General features: G+C 51.1%; 1 protein-coding gene and 1 long non-coding RNA gene across 5 annotated transcripts in view; one reads left to right on the top strand and one right to left on the bottom strand.

The window, feature by feature from the left end:
- Positions 1-76: 76 nt before the first annotated feature.
- The window catches only part of LOC100590209 (mitogen-activated protein kinase kinase kinase kinase 1), a 30,071-nt gene continuing 8,781 nt past the window's right edge, over positions 77-21,366 (bottom strand). For all 4 annotated transcript variants that reach the window (XM_030822223.1, XM_030822224.1, XM_030822225.1 and 1 more), the window contains 20 exons: positions 21,050-21,166; positions 20,737-20,815; positions 19,260-19,318; positions 19,137-19,180; positions 19,012-19,059; positions 17,349-17,391; positions 16,749-16,911; positions 16,590-16,672; positions 13,419-13,503; positions 12,072-12,148; positions 11,920-11,980; positions 9,461-9,569; positions 9,303-9,361; positions 8,998-9,101; positions 8,298-8,472; positions 7,925-7,987; positions 7,622-7,711; positions 7,467-7,537; positions 5,299-5,354; positions 77-253 (listed from right to left, as the gene is read on the bottom strand). In XM_030822223.1, coding sequence (XP_030678083.1) covers positions 184-253; positions 5,299-5,354; positions 7,467-7,537; positions 7,622-7,711; positions 7,925-7,987; positions 8,298-8,472; positions 8,998-9,101; positions 9,303-9,361; positions 9,461-9,569; positions 11,920-11,980; positions 12,072-12,148; positions 13,419-13,503; positions 16,590-16,672; positions 16,749-16,911; positions 17,349-17,391; positions 19,012-19,059; positions 19,137-19,180; positions 19,260-19,318; positions 20,737-20,815; positions 21,050-21,166 — 1,656 coding nt within the window. In that variant the 3' untranslated portion in view covers positions 77-183. The remainder of the gene's footprint in view (positions 254-5,298; positions 5,355-7,466; positions 7,538-7,621; positions 7,712-7,924; positions 7,988-8,297; positions 8,473-8,997; positions 9,102-9,302; positions 9,362-9,460; positions 9,570-11,919; positions 11,981-12,071; positions 12,149-13,418; positions 13,504-16,589; positions 16,673-16,748; positions 16,912-17,348; positions 17,392-19,011; positions 19,060-19,136; positions 19,181-19,259; positions 19,319-20,736; positions 20,816-21,049; positions 21,167-21,366) is intronic.
- On the top strand, positions 8,333-13,671 carry LOC115837232. Its single transcript, XR_004032252.1, has 3 exons — positions 8,333-8,422; positions 9,230-9,372; positions 13,391-13,671. It is a non-coding gene; the product is annotated as an uncharacterized LOC115837232 (long non-coding RNA).

Raw genomic sequence — 21,366 nt, 5'->3', positions numbered from 1 at the left:
TCACTGATTTGGCCTGTTGAAATTGTGGAGGAATGGACATCCAGAAATTGTTTCCCCCAAGAAAAACAAGATGACAGCAGAGGCTAAAGTCACGTTTATTGGGAGATGAGGACATGCCATGACCACTAGTGTGTCTGTGGGGGAGGGGATGCAAGGATTAGTTCCTGACACCCCCCTAGGGACTCATTCCTGGATGTAGAGGTTGCTGGGAGCAGTAGGATCATCCACTGGGCGTGTCTCCACCACTACGGGCCTGTGGAAGGAAGAGATAAGTCACTTCATTTATATATTCATATGTTCATTGATTCATTAATTCACAAAGTAGTTAATAGAGACTGTGCCAGCCCCATGCTGAACTCTAGCAGTGAATGGGCAAACATGGTCCCTGCCCTTGGGAAGCTCACATTCTAGAGAAGGAGGTCAACATGAATCAGTGAATTACGTGAGTGCAAAAAAGCATGGCATGCCTGGCAGGGAAACCTAACCCAGGAGGTCAGCCCAGACTCCCCAGAGAATGGATGGTGTAGCCTGAAGGAGCGTTAGGAGGGAACTTGGTGAAAGGGCAAGGAAGAGTGTTCTGGCTGGGGAGAACAGCCTGTGCAAAGGATTTGAGGTGGGAGAAAGGCTGGGACTTGGCCGGAGATGTCATGGCCTTGTGGGCTGTGGCCAGGATTGAGTCTTTATCTTGAGGCCACGGGAGGATTTTAAGCAGGGAGAGAGTGACACGATCAGATTTGGATTTTAAAATGACCCTTCTGGCATGACAAAAGGACACAGGGGCTCCTTAAAGTGGTTCCCACTGGCTAAATTTGAGACGCTTTGTGCCTCAAAATAAATAATGACAAGGCCGGGCATGGTGGCTCATGCTTGTAATCCCAGCACTTTGGGAGGCCGAAGCGGGCAGATCATTTGAGGTCAGGAGGTCAAGACCAGCCTGGCCAATATGGTGAACCCCATCTCTACTAAAACTACAAAAATTATCCAGGCATGGTGGTGCATGCCTGTAATCCCAGCTACTTGGGAGGCTGAGGCAGGAGAATCACTTGAACCCAGGGGGTGGAGGTTGCAGTGAGCTGAGATCACGCCACTGCACTCCAGCCTGGGTGACAGAGCAGACTCTGTCTCTTAAATAAATAAATAAATAAATAATGACAGTAATAGACAATAACCCACAGAATAAAAATCCATGAGACCATGCTGGTATAAAGAAAGAAGAATGGCGAAGACACAGCTCTTCTTTAGGGTAGAATGCCAACTAAGACACAGAAGGAAACATAGAATCAGAAACTCACCATTTTATTGTTAGTAACCACCTAACAATAATAGATTCAGGGAAAAATCAATTGATTCTAAAACTAGTGGGCAGGCCAGGCGCGTTGGCTCACACCTGTAATCCCAGCTACTTGGGAGGCTGAGGCAGGAGAATTGCTTGAACCTGGGAGGAGGTTGCAGCGAGGCGAGATCGTGCCACTGCACTCCAGCCTGGGGGACAGAGTGAGACTCTGACTCAAAACAACAACAAAAACAAACAAAAAACAATAAAACTAGTGGGTGAAAATCTGATGAGAAACAACATATTTACAGACTATTTACCTAGTCTCAATGAATCTCCCCCAAAAGATACTTATTACAAAGAAAAACAGAGGCTGGGTGCGGTGGCCCCTGCCTATAAGCCCAGCACTTTGGGAAGCCTACACAGGTGAATCTCTTGAGTCCAGGAGTTCCAGACCAGGCTGAGTAACGTGGCGAAACCCTGTCTCTACAAAAAATACGAAAATAAGCCAGGTATGGTGGTACGCGCCTTTCGTCCCAGCTACCCGGGAGGTTGAGGTGGGAGGATTGATTGAGCCCAGGAGGTCGAGGTTGCAGTGAGCCATGATTGCGTCACTGCACTCCAGCCGGGGTGACAGAGACCCTATCTTTAAAAAAAAAAGCGGGGGGTGGCGGGTGGAAAAGCAACTTCACAGTGGAGAGAACTGGCTGATTCTACCTTAACCAAATGATCAAAGTTAATATCACCAGTAACGGGACAAACTAGCATCGTGTACTTCCTGAAATGATGCACTGAGAAAGACATCTTTCTGCGGTATTCCTGCCCAAAATGCAGAACCTGGAAACCTCAAACACAGTCAAGGAACATTCTAGAAAACAACTTTCCTTTACTCTTGAAAAAGGTCAAAGCTCATTAAAGACAAAAAAAGTCTAAATAATTGTTCCAGGCTAAATAATAGAGAAACATGACTCCTAAGTGCAACCTATGATCTTGGACCAGAAAAAAAAAAAAAAGAAAAAAAAATATATATATATATATAAAATATCACGGGCATCACTAGGACAACGTGTGAAATTTTTTGTTGTTGTTGTTTTTCCTGAGACAGAGTCTCGCTCTGTCACCCAGGCTGGAGTGCAGTGGCGTGATCTCGGCTCACTGCAACCTCCACCTCCCAGATTCAAGTGATTCTCATGCCTCAGCCTCCCAGCTGGGATTACAGGTACATGCCACCACACCCAGCTAATTTTTGTATTTTTGGTAGAGGTGGGGTTTCTCCATGTGGGCCAGGCCGATCTCCAACTCCTGACCTCAGGTATCTGCCGGCTTCAGCCTCCCAAAGTGCTGGGATGACAGGTGTGAGCCACCACACCTGGCCAACTGGTGAAATTGAGTAGGGGTATGAATTAGAAGGTTGCGATGTTTCAGTGTTGTTTTCTTGATTTTGGCAGCTGTGCTGTGGTTTGTAACATTATGTCCTTGCTTTGATTCAGGAAACATACACTGAAGTATTTTAGGGGTAAATGGGCATCACGCCTGCAATTCATTCCCAAATATTCATTAAAAAGTTACACACACACACACACATATATACTTGTGTGTGTGGTTGTGTGCGCATAAGAAAAAGAAGAGGTAAGCCGGGTGCAGTCACTCACGCCTGTAATCCCAGCACTTTGGGAGGCCGAGGCGGGCGGATCACGAGGTCAGGCGATCGAGACCATCCTGGCTAACACAGTGAAACCCCATCTCTACTAAAAATACAAAAAAAAAAAAAAAGAGGCTGGGTATGGTGGTGCATGCCTGTAATTCCAGCTACTCAGGAGGCTGAGGCAGGAGGAGTGCTTGAACCCAGGAGGGGGAGGTTGTGGTGAACCGAGATTGTGCCATTGCACTCCAGCCTGGGCAACAAGAGCAAAACTCTGTCTCAAAAAAAGAAAAAAAAGAGAGAGAGAAGAATAAGGCAAATGCGGTTAAAAAGATTAACATCTGGCCAGGTGCAGTGGCTCACACCTGTAATCCCAGCACTTTGGGAGGCAGAGGTGGGTGGATCACCTGAGGTCAAGAGTTTGAGACCAACCTAACCACCATGATGAAAGCCCATGTCTACTAAAAAAACACAAAAATTAGCTGGGCGTGGTGGTGTGCAATTGTAGTCCCAGCTACTCAGGAGGTTGAGACAGGAGAATTGCCTGAACCCGGGAGGCAGAGGTTGCAGTGAGTGGAGATCCACTGCACTCCAGCCCGGGCCACAGAGCAAGACTCCATCTCAAAAAAAAAAAAAAAAAAAAAGGAAAAAAAGATTAACATCTGGTTAATCTGGATAACAGGGAATTTTTTTGTTTTATTTTTGCAACTTCTCTGGGAGTGTGAGTTTTAAATTATGTCAAAATAGTTAAAATCGTTATTTTTAATAGTTAAAAATTTTTAATAAGATAAAAATCTAAAATAAAAATGTAGCCAGGGCCGGGCATGGTGACTCATGCCTGTAGTCCCAGCACTTTGGGAGGCCGAGGCGGGCAGATCACCTGAGGTTAGGAGTTCAAGAGCAGCCTGGACAACATGGCGAAAGACTGTCTCTACTAAAAATACAAAAATTAGCTGGGCACAGGGGCACGTGCCTGTAATCCTAGTTACTCGGGAGGCTGAGGCAGGAGAATCGCATGAACCCGGTGGGTGGAGGTTGTGGTGAGCTGAAATCACGCCACTGCATTCCAGCCTGGGCAACAGAGCAAGACTCCATCTCAAAAAAAAAAATGCAGCTGGGTGTGGTGGCGTATGCCAGTAATCTTAACATTTTGGGAGGCCAAGGTAGGAAGACTGCTTGAGGCCAGGAGTTCAAGGGCAGCCAGGGCAACATGGCAAGACCCTGTCTCTACAAAAAAATAAAAAAATTAGCCAGATGTGGTGGTGTACACCTGTGGTCCTAGCTACTCGGGAGGCTGAGGTGGGAGGATCGCTTGAGCTCAGAAGGTCAAGACTGCAGTGAGCTGTGTGTGTAACACTGCACTTCAGCCTGCGCAACAGAATGAGACCTTGTCTCAAAAATGAAATAAAATTAAGGCTAGGTGCAGTGGCTCACTCCTGTAATCCCAGCACTTTGGGAGGCCAAGGCAGCTGGATCACCTGAGGTCAATAGTTTGAGACCAGCCTGGCTAACAAGGTGAAACCCTGTCTCTACTAAAAATACAAAAAAATAGCCAAACGTGGTGGTACACGCCTGTAAACCCAGCTACTTGGGAGGCTGAAGCATGAGAAATCACTTGAACCTGGGAGGCAGAGGTTGCAGTGAGCTGAGATTGTGCCACTGCACTCCAGCCTGGGCAACAGAGCAAGACTCTGTGTCAAAAATAAATTTTAAAAAATTATAAATAAAAGAATTAAAAAATAAAAGAATTGGCTAGGTGCAGTGGCCCATGCCTGTAACCCCAGCACTTTGGGAGGCCGAGGCAGGTGGATCACCTGAGGTCAGGAGTTCGAGACCAGCCTGGCCAACATGGTGAAATGCCGTCTCTACTAAAAAATATAGTATTAGCCGGGTGTGGTGGCACATGCCTGTAATCCCAGCTACTTGGGAGGCTGAGGCAGGAGAATTGCTTGAACCTGGGAGGCAGAGGTTGCAGTGAACCAAGATCGCGCTATTGCACTCCAGCCTGGGCAACAAGAGCAAAACTCCATTTCAATAAATAAATAAATAAAAGAATTGCTGGGCATGGTGGCACATGCCTGTAGTTCCAGATACTCAGGAAGCTGAGGTGGGGGGATCACTTGAGACTGGGAGGTCAAGGCTGCAGTGAGCCGTGGTCGTGCCATTGCACTCCAGCCTTTGAGTACAGTGAGAAACACAACAGAAAGAAAATGCCCCCGTGGCTGCAGTGCAGGGAACAGACTCTAAGGAGCAGGGATGGAAGCAGGGTGACCAGGTGAGACACTGTCCAGGCTAGAGATACCTTGCTGGGGACACCTCAGAATGCTCTCTTCACATCAGAAGCCCCCTCCCAGGTCCTTCTGCACCCCACCCCACAACATACCTGGGGGAGCCAAGCAGACGGAAAGTGAGGGTAGGGTCTCTCAGCTCCTGTAGCAGCTAGGGAAAAAAAGTGTGTGTCTCAGTGCCTGGAAGATACCTCCACTGTCACTACAAACATGGCTCCCTTAAAGAGAGCAAGGAGCTGGGCATGGTGGCTCACGCCTATAATCCCAGCAGTTTGGGAGGCCGAAGTGGGTGGATCACCTGAGGTCAGGGGTTCGAGACCAGCCTGGCCAACATGGCAAAACCTCGTCTCTACTAAAAATACAAAAATTAGCTAGGCGTGGTGGTGTGCGCCTATAGTCCCAGCTACTCAGGATCTGAGGCAGAAGAATCACTTGAACCCAGGAGGCAGAAACTGCATTGAGCTGAGATCGCGCCACTGGGCATGCCACCGGAGCGGAGATCTCCAGCTGAGATAATTTTTGTATTTCTACTGAAAATACAAAAATTAGCCAGCTGTGGTGGCGCATGCCTGTAATCCAAGCTACTTGTGAGGCTGAGGCAGGAGAATCGCTTGAACCCGGGTGGCAGAGGTTACAATGAGCCAAGATTGTGCCACTACACTCCAGTCTGGGGAACAGAGCGAGACTCAGTTTCAAAAAGAGGGAGGGAACTGAGTGAGCAAAAATAAATAAATAAATAAAAATACTAAAGTGTAAGGGCAAAGTCTGACACAGTATTCTGTGAGATAAACACCATTTTCCAAATGAGGACAGTGAGGCACAGGAAGGTTAAGTCATCTGCCTAAGGTCACTCAGCTGAATTCCAACCCGTCTGGTCTTAACTATCCATATATCTCTATAGTGGTCCCCATTTTACAGTTGGGGAACAGAAGCTTAAAGAGAAGCAAAGTTGCCAGCCCAAGGTCACAGTAGTGGCCCAGGATGAGATTAGGACTCAAGAAATCCAAGAGCAACCAGGTGCAGTGGCTCACACCTGTAATCCAAGCCACTTGAGAGGCTGGAGAGGGAGGATTGCTTGAGCCCAGAAAGTCAAGGCTACAGCTAGCTATGGTTGCACCACTGCACTTCAGCCTGGACAACAGAGAGAGACCCTATCTCCAAAACAAACAGGCCGGGTGAAGTAGCTCACGCCTGTACTCCCAGCACTTTCGGAGGCTGAGGTGGGCAGATCACTTGAGGTCAGGAGTTCGGGACCAGTCTGGCCAACATGACGAAACCCCGTCTCTACTAAAAATACAAAAATTACCTGGCATGATGGAGTGTACCTGTAATCCCAGCTACTCAGGAGGCTGAGGCAGGAGAATCACTTGGACCCAGGAGGCAGAGGTTGCAGTGAGCTTGGATCGTGCCACTGCACTCCTCCCTGGGTGACAGAGCGAGACTCTGTCTCAAAAAATATATAAAAATGGCCAGGAGTGGTGGCTCACACCTGTAATCCTAGCACTTTGCGAGGCCGAGGAAGGTGGATTGGCTGAGCTCAGGAGTTCGAGACTAGCCTGGGCAACATGGTGAAACCCTGTCTCTACTAAAAATACAAAAAAATTAGCCAGGCATGGCGGCATGCACCTGTAGTCCCAGCTACTCAGGAGGCTGAGGCAGGAGAATTCCTTGAACCTGGGAGGTGGAGGCTGCAGTAAGCCGATATGGCGCCACTACACTCCAGCCTGGGTGACAGAGCAAGAATCCATCTCCAAAAATAAATAAATTTTATCTATCTATCTATCTATCTATAAAATAGGCCGGGTGTGGTGGCTCACGGCTGTAATCCCAGCAGTTTGGGAGGCCAAGGCGGGTGAGTCACCCCAGGTCAAGAGTTCAAGACCATCCAGCCTGATGAACGTGGTGAAACCCTGTCTCTACTGAAAATACAAAAATTAGCCAGCTGTGGTGGCGCATGCCTGTAATCCCAGCTACTCAGGAGGCTGAGGCAGGAGAATCACTTGAACCCAGGAGGTGGAGGTTGCAGTGAGCCGGGACCGCACCACTGCACTCCAGCCTGGGCAACAAGAGCGAAACTCCGTCTTAAAAAAATAAAAAATAAAAAATAAATCCTGGGGCAAAGAAGGGGATCTATCTGAACTGAAATTGGAAGATGTTTCCCCTCCAGGACTTCACACTGACTCAGGAGTTCTCGGAGCCCATCTGATGAATGTGATGACGGAGGCCGGGGACAGCGATGTGGAGTTTGGATGGAGGGGCTTACCTGATCTGAGCCTAGAGCCCACACCTGAACTCCATGCTTCCAGAAGGCCTGAAGCTGACCTCCAACCATAGCTGGGGAGAAAGCAATGCCCGTTACCCTTGGGGATCACTTGAGTCTCCACCCCTGATCCTGGGCTCTCCCATCCGTGCACAGACCCACGGCCTCCACCGCTTCGGTCATGGGGATCTCAGGCGTGCGAAGTCCCCGGACTGGGGACCCCTCCGGGGTCACCAGCTTCACAGAGCCTGGAAGGAGATAGAGAGACGGTTTTAAGAACTGTGAGCAAGGCTTAGAGGGTTACTAAGGGACCAATCCATAAATTCAGTGTGAAAGCTATGTAGGACAGGGGCAAGCCCCAGAGGGGCTCAGGGGGTTCTGAGAAGCACAAGTTCGGAGGCAGAGATCTAGGGACTGCAGCTGGAGGGGTGGGGAGGAAGAGGAGAAAGGAGGGTTCTTACCGTCCATCAACACCATCACCATATCCTCCTCTACCTGGGTCACCTGCACTGGTCCCTTGTGCTCTGTTTGAGGGGAGTGGGTTAAGGACTGACCCCACCCCATTCCCCTTTCCCCACACCATCCCCAGAAGGCCAGTACCTGTGCTTTAGCCACCGCCTCAGTTCCCAAGCAAGTAGGCTAAACCCCGCCCACCACCCCGGTCCCACCTCATCATCAATCTCCCCAGTTAACTAAAACCTGCCATTCTCCCTTCTCCGCCCTTCCAGCCCTTTCTCAGTCCGGTAGTGCCTCAGGCTAAGCTAAGCCCCGCCTCCAGCCCCGCCCCTCCGGATCAGATAAGCCCCGCCCTCAGCAAGACTCCGCCCCACTCACCGGTGCTCATCTCGCCCAGCCAGCAAGAGAGCGCGCCAAAGCGCACCGTGTGGAAGAGCACCGACTTCCCAGGTCGCCCGGGGCTCACGCCGATGCACACAGCGGGCAGCTCAGAGCCTGGCCCGGTCAGCAGCGCGAACACGGACAGAGGCGGCGGCAGTGGGAACAGCACCTGCTGCGGGCCGCACAGGGAGGGGCGGGCTAGGGGGTGGGTCAGGCCCAGGCCGCGGGGGCGGTGGCTTGGAGCTGGCCTGGGACTTCCGAACCAGGGCCCTAAGTCTTGGGAGCCGCCGTCTAGAAATGTCAGGGGATAAGGCCTGGTGCCTCCGCGGGAACGGGGCTGTGGCCTCCGAGTGGGTGTGGCTTCCATGTGGGGGCATGCCACCTTGGCGGCAGACGGGCAGGGCCCCAAAGATAGCAAAACCTACTTAGACACTCAAAGAGACAGGCTCTAAATGGACTCTACTAGGACACCCAGGGAGCGGCCGCACTGAGCCTGAGGAATAATTAGGCCCAGGTGTGAGGGGCGGTGCTTAAGGATCAGGATGGCTTCAGAAGGGCGAGGCTCCAAGCGCAGACCGCGGGTGGGCGGGGCCTCGACGGAGGTGGGGCTTCATGGAGCTCTTGATAGAAGCGCAAAGAGTGCAAGGCCTTAGCCACTCACTCCTCAGAGTTCCCAGCACCCTCCCAAGCCCCTTACCCGGACGAGCAGGAATTTGTTCATGGGCTGGTACCACTGAAGCAGGACAACGGACGTCTCCAATGCCCCGCACAGGAACGGGCCCCCAGAGCTCACACCCTCCGCTGTGGCATGGGCAAGGATGAGTCAAGATCAATGCCCTCTATCCTCCTCGCCACCCTCCCACAAGGCCCACACTACCACCCATCTTCTGGGTTCTGGACACATTGCCTTAACTCTGTAACCTTCTCAGGTGGATGCAGCTCAAGCCCCTCCTCTGGCCCGGCCCCGCCCACTCTCTGCACACCCGTGAAGCTCTCTCTCACCCACACAGCACGCCCGGCAGCCTTTGGTGTCCTGGATCTTGGTGGAAACCATGTTCTTCCTGGAGAATAGGTAGGTGTGAAGGGGGTAGGACAGCAGGAGGCAGAGGGGCATGGGAGGAATTATAAGGCTCTGTGGTGCATTCATTAGGAGCTGGTACCTTGCCAGTAGGCGGTGGGGGCTAATGTGAGCGATGGGGTTTCCTGCTCTGGTCTCTTTCCGTTCCAGCAGGCCCAGGATGCTATGAGAATACAGGTGGGGGGTCTTTCCTGCAGGGTGTGTGTATGTAGGGGGAAGCAGGAAGTTATAGGATCCCATATACCACTTCCTTTCCTCCATCCCTTCCCTCAGCCCCATCCCTTTGTCTGAAACTCCCAAGCCTGCAAGTCTCAAGTACTTTTCATTCATTCATTCATTCATTTCTCACTCCACATAGATTGAACGCCCACTGTAGGCCAGGCCTGCTGTGCTTGGCTCTGGTGAGCAGTGATGAGCACAATAAATATGTTCCCTACCCTCGTGGTATTTGTAGCCGTATCAGAAACTCTGGACACATAACCAGTCAGATGAAGTTACACATATTACAAAGTTTTAGAAGACACACATCTAGAAAATCTTCTAGTTTGTCATCACAGATGTGGCTTTCACTAACTTATGAATCCCATTTGGCTCGGTGTTCCCCCAAAACTAGAAATTATTTCACTTATTTATTATTATTATTATTATTATTATTTTAGACAGTCTCACTCTGTCACCCAGGCTGGAGTGCAGTGGTACAATCTTGGCTCACTGCAACCTCTGCCTCCCAGGTTCAAGCAATTCTCATGCCTCAGCCTCCCAAGTAGCTGCGAGTAGAGGCATGCGCCACCATGCCCAGATAATTTTTGTATTTTTAGTAGAGACGGGGTTTTACCATGTTGGCCAGTCTGGTCTCGAACTACTGACCTCAGGTGATCTACCCGCCTCGGCCTCCCAAAGTGTTGGGATTACAGGTGTGAACCACTGCACCCGGCCTACATATTGTTATGTTTGAGACCCAGGGTCTCATTCTGTCTCCCAGGCTGGAGTGCAGTGGCGTGATCATGACTCACTGCAGCCTCTAACTTATAGGCTCAAATGATCCTCCCACCTCAGCCTTCCGAGTAGCTGGAAGCATAGGTGTGTGCCACCACACCCAGCTAATTTTTTTTTAATTTTTAGTAGAGACGAGGTCTCACTATGTTGCTCAGGCTGATCTAGAACTCCTGGGCTCAAGCAGTACTACTGCCTTGGCCTCTCAAAGTGCTGGGATCACAGGCATGAGCCACTGCACCCGGTCCAGATTTTTAAATCTATAACTTGCTCACTCTATCTTAGTAAAGTGTAGAATAAGTTCTGATTGTTATCTGAACATGAAAGCTATTTAAAGTCTAATTTAGGGCTGGGCACGGTGGCTTACACCTGTAATCCCAGCACTTTGGGGGGCTGAGACGAGTGGATCACAAAGTCAGGAGTTAGAGACCAGCCAGGCCAACATGGTGAAACCCTGTCTCTACTAAAAATACGAAAAATTAGCCGGGTGTGGTGGCAGGTGCCTGTAATCCCAGCTACTCGGGAGGGTGAGGCAGGAGAATCGCTTGAACCTGGGAAACGGAGGTTGCAGTGAGCCAAGACTTCGCCACTGCACTCCAGTCTGGGCAACAGAGTGGGATTCTATCTCAAAAAAAAAACAAAAAACAAAAAACAAAAAAAAGGACTAATTTAGGCCAGATGCGGTGGCCCACACCTGTAATCCCAACACTTTGGGAGGCCGAGGCAGGTGGATCACCTGAGGTCAGGAGTTTGAGACCAGCCTGGCCAACATAGTAAAACGCAATCTCTACTAAAAATAAAAAATATTAAAAAAAATTAAAAAAACATAGCCAGTCATGATGGCCCACATCTGTAGTCCCAGCTACTTGGGAGGCTGAGGCACGAGAATTGCTTGAACCCAGGAGGTAGAGGTTGTAGTTAGCCAAGATCATGCCACTGCACTCCAGCCTGGGCAACTGAGTGAGACTCGGTCTCAAAAAAAAAAAAAAAAAAGACTAATTTAAGGCCAGGTGTGGTGGCTCATGCCTGTAATCCCAGCATTTTGGGAGGCGAAGGCAGGTGGATCACCTGAGGTCAGGAGTTTGAGACCAGCCTGGCCAACAGAGTAAAACTCTGTCTCTACTAAAAATACAAAACTTAGCCAGGTGTGGTGGTGCACACCTGTAATTCCAGCTACTCAGGAGGCTGAAGCATGAGAATCACTTGAACCTGGGAGGCGGAGGTTGCAGTGAGCTGAGATTGTACCACTGCACTCCAGCCTGAGCGACAGAGCGAGACTCTGTCTCAAAAAAAGAAAAAAGAAGACTAATTTATTGTAGAAACTACCTCAAAATTGACTTGAGAGGTGAGGACTATTGTGAACCCCATTTTACAAATGGAGAAACTGAGGCTTGGGGAGCACAGTGAAAAAGTGGCTGGGATTTGAACCTAGGACTTTGTGACCAAGCAGTCTAAGTTTTTTTTCAGCTGTGCCCGTCTACTTCCCAGCCCCCAAACCCTTGACCCCTTAACCTCCGACCCCATCCCATCTGCTACCCACAGCCAGACCTGAGAGAGACATGAGAACGTTGTTGATGGAGTACACCCACGTAGTCCGGCTAGGAAAGAGCTGCAGGGAATGGGAGAGATGGCTCTGGTGACACCCCAGCAACCCCCAACTCCCGCCCTTGCCCTTGCCCTAGCCCGGTATGGTTCCTCACCATCTCCAGAGTGGCCTCCTGGTCATTCCGGTTCAGGATGAAGATGCCTTCCTCTGCCCCCAGGAGCAGGTGCTGGTCTGGAGGCACAGACAAGGACACTGGGACCGACTTCATCCTCAGGGACCTCCCAGATCCCCACCTGTCTGACCTCAAACACACACTCTGTCCCCAGCTCTGACCCTCTATTCTTTCTCCAAACCAATACTCCCAGCCTCTGTTTCCCCAAACAAAGCCAGAGCGGACGGTTCCTCAAGCCAGTCTCATTCTCCCTCCTTTTGACTACCCATATTCTGGTGGTTCTTTCATCTCTGCCCGACTGTCTTCTGAACCAAACTGACCCCAACCTTAGACCTGCCCCCCAAAATAGTCCTCTGATTTCCTCCCCAGTTCTGATACCCTAATGCCAATCCTAACATTGACCTTCAAACTCAGACACCCCCAAATAGGACTTTTTCTGTCCAGTGTGACCTGTTCCTTTAACACTGACCTTGTCTTCATCTCTTTGATCTCTAGATTCTGTCCCTTTCCGGCTGCATCCTAATCTCTAAAATTCCTCACCCCAAAATGCTACTCCCAGTCTCCCTATCATTAACCTCCAGCTGTCCATCTTTCCTGTGCTCCAAACTCTAACCTTTTTGTTATATTCTGACACTCCTGGCCCCTGAATTCCAATATTCCTAGTTTCACTCTCCAACTAATCCCTCTACCCATTTTTTTTTTTTTTTTTTTTGAGACTGACTCTTGCTCGGTTGCCCAGGCTGGAGTGCAGTGGCATGATCTCGGCTCACTGCAACCTCCACCCGCTGGATTCAAGCAATTATCCTGCCTCAGCCTCCTGAGTAGCTGGGATTACAGGCACGTGCTACCACGCCTGGCTAATTTTTGTATTTTTAGTAGAGATGAGGTTTCACCACGTTGGCCAGGCTGGTCTCAAACTCCTGACCTCAAATGATCCGCCTGCCTCCACCTCCCAAAGTGCTGGGATTACAGGTGTGAGCCACCATGCCCGGCCTACCCAGCTTCTTTTGTATTTTTAGTAGAGACGAGGTTTCACCATGTTGGCCAGGCTGGTCTTGAACTCCTGACCTCAAGTGATTCACCCGCCTCAGCCTCCCAAAGTGCTGAGATTACAGGCGTGAGCCACCGCACCTGGCTCCCCTCTATGCATCTTTGATCACCAAATCCTGAGTGTAAGGACAAGCTCCGCCCCTGTTTCAGCCTGGCCACGCCCCAACTCCATTAAGCTCCTCCCCGTCCCTGCCTTTGTGCCTTCCTTAGGCTCCTCCCCATCCCTACTTTTGCTCCCCCATTCCCTGCAGGATCTCCTTGGCCCTCCAGAATGCCCACCCTTGGTGGAGGGATGTGTCCAGGCGGCTGTGCTGTGGATCCGGAGGGGGCAGCCATTGAATAACTTTACCAGAAGGGCGCATCCCTGGGCAGGTCGCCGCGGGGCCAGGCAGCAGATCCGGCAAAGAGAGCAGGGAACAGGAAGGGGCAGTGGTTACGACTCTGGAGCGAGAGTGCCAAGGTTCAAATCCTGCCTCTTACCTTGGTGCAATTTCCCATAATCTATCCCTGTAAACACTTTTTCATATATTGAGTTTTCTTTTCAGTTTGTTTTTGGGTTTTTTTGGTTATATATTTCTTTTTTTAGTTTTTCCTCCACTATCCTAAATCATCAGCATTTGTTTTTTTTTAAGATGGAGTCTCGCTCTGTTGCCCAGGCTGGAATGCAATGACATGATCTAAGCTCACTACAACCTCTGCTTCCCAAGTTCAACTGATTCTCGTGCCAAAGCCTTCTGAGTAGCTGGGACCAAAGGCATGTGCCACCACACCCAGCTAATTTTTGTATTTTTAGTAGAGATGGAGTTTCGCCATGTTGCCCAGGCTGGTCTTGAACTCTTGGCCTCATGTAATTCACCTGCCTCAGCCTCCCAAAGTGCTGGGATTACAGGCGTGAGGCACCACTCCCAGCTATCAGTTTTGTTTTTGGAGATGGAGTCTGACTCTGTTGCCCAGGCTGGAGTGCAGTGGTGCAGTCTCAGCTCACTGCAACCTCCACTTCCTGGGCTCAAGCAATTCTTCTGCCTCAGCCTCTTGAGTAGCTGGGATTACTGGCACACAACACCACACCTGGCTAATTTTTGTATTTTTTTTTTTTTTTTTTTTTTTTGGAGACGAGGAGTTTTGCCCATGTTGGCCAGGCTTGGTCCTCCGAACCTCCCTGACCTCCGAGGTTTTGATTCCCTGCCGTCCTGCCTCGGGCTCCCTCCCAAAGTGCTGGGATTACAAGCGGAGCCACCGTGCCTGGCCAATTTGTATTTTATAAGACGTATTTGCCATGTGTGTATATATCATGACCGTATGTGTCTATGCTGGATTAAAACAGCACTGTGTGTATATATATATGTATATGTATGTTTGTATATATATATGTATGTGTGTATATATATGTATATGTATGTGTGTGTATATATGTATATGTAGATGTATGTGTATGTATATATGTATATGTATATATGTATATATATATGATTCACTATGCTATGTATTTCATCTTTGAATCATTTCCAGTACTGGAGATATAAATTATACATAATTTTAGCCAGTAGCCAGCCAGGCATGGCTGTAATCCCACCAGTTTGGGAGGCCGAGGTGGGAGGATCACTTAAGCCCAGGAGTTCAGGACCAGCCTGCCCAACATAGTGAGTCCCCGCCTCTATAAAACATTTTTTAAAAATTAGCCAAGCTGGGCCGGACACAGTGGCTCACGCCTGTAATGCCAGCACTTTGGGAGGCCGAGGCTGGCAGATAACTTGATGTCAGGAGTTTGAGACCAGCCTGGCCAACATGGCAAAACTCCATCTCTACTAAAAATACAAAAATTAGCTGGGCATGGTGGTGGGTGCCTGTAGTCCTAGCTATTTGGAAGGCTGAGGCAGGAGAATCGCTTAGACTGCAGTGAGCCAAGACAGCACCGCTGCACTCCAGCCTGGATGACAGAGCAAGACTCCATCTCAGAAAAAAAAAAAAAAATTAGCCAAATGCTACTAGGGAGGCTGAGGTGCAAGGATTGCTTGAGTCTCCAAGGTCAAGGCTGCAGTGAGCCATGATCGCGCCACTGCACTCCAGCAGCCTGGGCGACAGAGCGAGATACTATCTCAAAAAAAAAAAAAAAAAAAAAAAGACTTTAGAGAGTTCTCATTCATTTTATGCATTTTTTGGCAAATTTGATCCCACAAAGGTGCATTATCACAACACTGACTACGTGTGTAGGCATTATGCGTGTACGTAAAAACACTGAAACTTCCTGAATAAAGAGATGTTCTTTTTGTACATCTCCCTTTATGAGAGGTAAAATTTTTTGAGATCTTGGCTCTTTGGGCAACTGCATATGTGGTAGTGACTCATGGAGGTTTTGATGGATCTCGTCAAAAGACTCTAACTTCTGGGCTCAAGCAATCCTCCCACCTCAGCCTCCCAAGTAGCTGGGACCATAGGTGTGTGCCACCACACCCAGCTAATTTTTTAAATTTTTAGTAGCCGGGCACCGTGGCTCACGCCGTAATCCGCATTGGAGGCAGGCGTAAAGGTCAGGGATCGAGACCTGGCTCACGCCGTAATCCCCAGCACTTTGGGGAGGGCCGAGGTGGGCGGATCACCAAGGTCAGGAGATCGAGACCATCCTGGCTAACACGGTGAAACCCCATCTCTACTAAAGATACAAAAAATTAGCCGGGCGCGGTGGCAGGCGCCTGTAGTCCCAGCTCCGCGGGAGGCTGAGGCAGGAGAATGGCGTGAACCCCGGGGGGCGGAGCCTGCAGTGAGCCGAGATCGCGCCACTGCACTCCAGCCTGGGTGAAAGAGCGAGACTTCGTCTCAAAAAAAAAAAAAAAAAAAAAAAAAAAAGGCAGGCCAGGCACAGTGGCTCATGCCTGTAATCCCAGCACTTAGGGAGGCCGAGGCAGGTGGATCACCTGAGGTCAGGAGTTCAAGACCAGCCTGACCAACATGGTGAAACCCCCCCTCTACTAAAAATACAAAATTAGCCGGGCATGGTGGTGCATTGCCTGTAATCTCAGCTACTCCGGAGGCTGAGGCAGGAGAATCACTTGAACCAGGGTGGCAGAAGTTGTAGTGAGCTGAGATCGCGCCACTGTACTCTAGCCTGGGCAGCAAGCAAAACTCCGTCTTTAAAAAAAAAAAAAAAAAAAAGCAGAAACAACAATCCTGCCTCAGCCTCCTCAAAGGTATTTATATGACCTTGGGTAAGCCACTTACCCTCTCTGTGCCTCAATTTCCCCATTTGTGAAATGGGGGATAATATCTCTGTGATATCTTCTTCACTCTGTGAAGCTTTATGCCATGTAATGACAGGAGATCAGTGTAGGGCACAGAGAAGCACTCAACAAATGTCACCTGTTGTTACTGTCAGTCCTGCCACCCCCTCCCCACCCCACCAGGCATCCCCAGCCCCATCCAGAGGTGCAAGTCCTCAGCAGAGCTGAACCTCACCTTTCTCTTCATCTTTTCCTTCTTGGGGGGCAGAAGTGGGGGCTTGTCGAGCTCCCGGGAGGGTGGGTTCCAGAGTGAGGGTTCTGAGAGGGTTTAGGAGAAAATCAGCCCCCAAGACCCCCCAACCCTCCCACCCTCCACCCTAGCCTGTCCCATTACCTGAATGGGCGGTGAGGTGGGGGCTGCTGGTGGATGGGGGAGGCCCAGGACGGGGGCTGTGTGGTGGGGGCCCACTGGCACACCGGACCAGCACCCCCGGGCTCAGCTGCCCATCATCCCCCATACTGCCAGGACCCTCGTCTGATGGAGAACGGAACTTGGGCTTTGGAGACAGGAACGGAGCGTGGGGACATACATCAGATGATCTCGGAGAGGGCACCCTTTTGCAACTCAAGTCCCTGCCTCCACCAGAACTAACAGCCGTGGCTCTGACCCTCCCCTATAACATCTTGTGCCCCCTCCAGCCTTCCCCTGACATCCCCAGCCCGGACATCAACACACTTCAGAAACGAATGGGTTAATGCTGGATATAGAAGGGGCTTCCTAGGACCAGCTACTGACCAGTGTCCAAGAGGCTAAATATTTTGAATCCCACCCTGAGGTTGAGGGATGCCACTTCCAGATCCCAATGTAGCCATCATCCTGGTCTCCCCATTTCCCTGCCCTGGAGAGCCCAGTATCCCAGCATCTAAGGACCTGGCCTCCTGGCCCCCAGTGGCCCTGAGGCCCCAGCCTCCCAGCTCTGGCCCAGGGCCTTACCTTGGGGGGAAGTGGAGGAGGTGTGTCCTCTGCAGGGGTGGGGCTGAAACACAAAGATGGGTTAAATAGCTGGGGGGCTGGGGAACAAGGACTTGGGGAAGATGGCGTCGTTCTGGGCTGGAGGCCTGGGACTGGGGTCTGAGGTGAGGAGGATTAAGGGATGACTGGTTCTGCCTGGAGCTGAGGATTAAAGGATTAATAACCAGGCTGGACATGGTGGCTCATGCCTGTAATCACAGTGCTTTGGGAGGCCAGGGCAGGAGGATGGCTTGAGCCCAGGAGTTCAAGACCAGCCTGGGCAGTATAGCAAGACCTTGTCTCTAGAAAAAAATTAAAAATTAGCCAGGCATGGCAGGTGCGCCTGTGGCCCCAGCTACTCAGGAAGCTGAGGTGGGAGGATTGCTTGAGCCTGGGAGGTGGAGGCTGCAGTGAGCCATCACCACACTCCTGCACTTAGCCTTGGTGCCAAAACAAATCATGAGTTTGAGACCAGCCTGGACAACATGGCAAGACCCCATCTCTAAAAAAATGATTAGCCTGTTTCCAAAAAAAAGACTAATAACGGTAACAGCAACTCTTGGAGGTGGAGTGCTGACAGTGCACTACAGCTTTGCACCTTTACACCACCTAGTAACACAGGTGACATCAGCGCCGTGGCCCTGCTCTCCCTGTGCTGGCACACAGGCTGTCGCACATGATGGGTGGAGCGAGTGTGCGCACCTGGAGCCTGCTCGGCCTGTGGGCTGGGGAATATGGGGGCCTGGGCTGACTGTTGGGTCTGGATCTGGGGCTCAGCATCTGGCCTTTGGGAGATTTCCAGGTGCCAAGGTTCAGCCTGAGGGCAGGCAAAAAGACAGGAAAAGCTGAGGGCTGGGGCTGAAGGCGGGAGGGTGGGTCTGGGGTGAGAGTGACATTCGGGAGGAGTTTGAGACTGGGATGTGGCTGAGGGTCCAGGGTCATGGAGGACAGGTGGGGTCAAGTCAGAGATTGGAGCAGCAGCACATTCTAGAAGGAACTGGGGTCAGCTCTGGTGTGGAGAGCAGGTGGGGGGCTGACGTTGAGGGTCAAGTCAAAGATTATATAAGAAGATGGAAGGAGGCCAAGTGCAGTGGCTCACGCCTGTAATCCCAGCACTTTGGGAGGCTGAGGTGGGCGGATCATGAGGTCAGAAGTTTGAAACCAGCCTGGCCAACATGGTGAAACCCCATCTCTACTAAAAATACAAAAAATTAGCCGGGCGTGGTGGCGGGCGCCTGTAATCCCAGCTACTCAGGAGGCTGAGACAAGAGAATCGCTTGAACCCGGGGGGCCGAGGTTGTAGTGAGCTGAGACTATGTCACTACACTCCAGCCTGGGCCACAGAGCGAGACTCCGTCTCAAAAAAAAAAAAAAAAAGTGGAAGGAAAGTGGGAGCTGGAACTGGGATCAGGTTGGGGATCAGGGGTTGGAGGTGAAGGGTTAAGGGAGGTGGGGTTAGGGAACAGGGCCTAGGTAGCTGGGCAGAGGGGCTGCATCGAGGGTCTAATCAGGGCTTAGGGCTCGGGACTAGAAGAAAGGCAGGGGTGCAGTGGGGTCAGGAGTGGAGGAAAGGTCACATCAGGGGCTTGTAGGAAGGTGGGGGCTGAGGTGGGGCCTGTGGAGCTGCAGGCAGGGCCTCACTTACATGTCCACGTCGTCATAGTCATCGTCAGACGACTCTGACAGTTGCTTCCTGAAGGGTGACAGGTATGAGCCTTGGGGCCTTGTCCACATTCCAGCCCCCTCCCCATCCTCCCTGGGGTCCCTGACCTGGGGCTGCTGCTCCTGAGGTCTCGGGGGGGCTGTAGGCGAGCCTGTGAGGTAGGAAAAGGGTCAGGAGTGGCCTCAGGGAAGCAGGCAGTGTGGTGGGGAGTGGGGGGGACAGCATCTCACGGTGTTGGCTGGGGGTCTGGTCTCCATTCCTCGGAGCTTCCTGAACTCCATGTGCCGCCCTAGGGTGGGTGGGGGAAGATAACCCGCTGTGAGCTGGGGGCAAGGGGTACTGAGATGGGTTTAAGAACAGAAAGAGTAGAATTGGCAGGGGGGTTGCAGTCAGGATCGTAGGGACTGCAAATGATCTCAGGGAACTGTCCCTTGGGGAAAGGGGTCTTGGATTACAGGGACTTCATTTGGGGGTCAAGTTTGGGATCAAGACCGGGTGCAGTGGCTCATGCCTATAATCCCAGTACTTCGGAAGGCTGAGGTGGGCAGATCGCTGGAACCCAGAGTTTGAGACCTGCCTGGACAACTTGGCGAGAACCCATCTCTACAAAAAATGATTAAAAATTAGCCAAGTGGCTGGGCGCGGTGGCTCACGCCTGTAATCCCAGCACTTTGGGAGGCTGAGGCAGGCAGATCACCTGAGGTCAGGAGTTCATGATCAGCCTGGCCAACATGGTGAAGCCCCGTATCTACTGAAAAAAATACAAAAATTAGCCAGGCATGGTAGTGCGTGCCTGTAATCCCAATTACTAGGGAGGCTGAGGCAGGACAATCGCTTGAACCCAGCCAGGAGGCAGAGGTTTCAGTGAGCCAAGATCGCACCATTGCACTCCAGCCTGGGTGACAGAGTGAGACTCCGTCTCAAAAAAAAAAAAAAAAAAAAAAAATTAGCCACGTGTGGTGAATAAGCCTGTAGTCCCAGCTACTCAGGAAGCCGAGGTGGGAGGATTCCTTGAGCCCAAGAAGTTTGAGGCTTAAGTGAGCTGTGATCACGCCACTGCACTCCAGCCTGGGTGACAGAGCAAGATCCTGTCACAAAAAAATAAATAAATAAGCTTTGGGATCAGGAAGTTGGAGGCTCAATGTAGTTACAGGGTGTTTTCAGGATCCGTTTGAGTGTTGAGGTTCTGATGAGATTTCTGAGGTCTTCCTGGGAACTCTATGGTCATTTTGCTTTTGTTTTTGTTTTGTTTTGTTTTGTTTTTTGAGACGGTCTCGCTCTTGTCGCCCGGACTGGAGTGCAGTGGCGCAATCTTGGCTCACTGCAACCTCCACCTCCCAGGTTCAAGCGATCCTCCCACCTCAGCCTCCCAAGTAGCTGGGACTACAGGTGTGCACTACCACGCCCGGCTAATTTTTGTATTTTTAGCAGAGACAGGGTTTCACCATGTTACCCAGGCTCGTCTTGACATCCTGACCTCAGATGATCCGCCCACCTTGGCCCCCCAAAGTGCTGGGATTACAGGCATGAGCCACCGTGCCTGGCCTCTATGGTCATTTTGTAGGTCAGGTGCTGATGAGATTGTCTGAGGACTCTTATAGGATCAGATGATGCTGAGGGTCTCTGGAGGCCTGAGGGTAGGGGAAGGGGGTCTCTTAGGTCTATTATAGGGCAAGGTGTCCCCAAACATAAGGATTCTCTACTCACGACAGCAGTCTGCATCTGGGATCCCCAGAGAGCTGGAGCGGTGGGTGGATCTGATCCGCCGAGGGACAGCAGGGGGTAGCTGGGCAGAGGGGCAGCCACGTCAGGGCTCAGGACCCCCAGGCAGCCTCCTACCCTGCCCGGGGTCCATCTGCTCTCTCCTGTAACCCTCTGGGCACACAGCCTTTTACCAAGCTCCCCATCCTCCCTCCCTGTTTTCCCCCCAAGAGACGCAGCAGGAAGGCACTGCTGGCAGCGGGCACAGCCTGAGAAAGACCGATAGGTCCCCAGTGCTCTTGTCAGCCAATGCTCTCACCTCGGGCTCCTCATCCTCAATGTCCCCAATGGAGGGTCCTTTCCCAGGATTCTTCAGTTTGTCAAGAAGATCCAGGATCAGGCCTCGATTCAGCCCAGGCTGGGATACCAGTTGATGCTGGGGGAGGGAAGAGGTGTCCATATCCAGAGGGATGGTGTGGACAGAGAGGGCTGGTACAGGGCCTTGGGGACTGGACTAATGGAATCTAGCTGGGGAGAAGGTGCCAGTGGAGGGAGAGGGCGGGGAAATTCAGGGAACTCAGAGGCCTGGAGTATTCTTTTTTGTTTTGTTTTGTTTTGTTTTGTTTTAAGACAGAG

This window comes from Nomascus leucogenys, chromosome 11 (assembly GCF_006542625.1).
Source record: "Nomascus leucogenys isolate Asia chromosome 11, Asia_NLE_v1, whole genome shotgun sequence".
Taxonomy (NCBI): Eukaryota; Metazoa; Chordata; class Mammalia; order Primates; family Hylobatidae; genus Nomascus; species Nomascus leucogenys.
The sequence above is the reverse complement of the archived record's forward strand: the minus strand, read 5'-3'. Positions and strand labels throughout refer to the sequence as shown.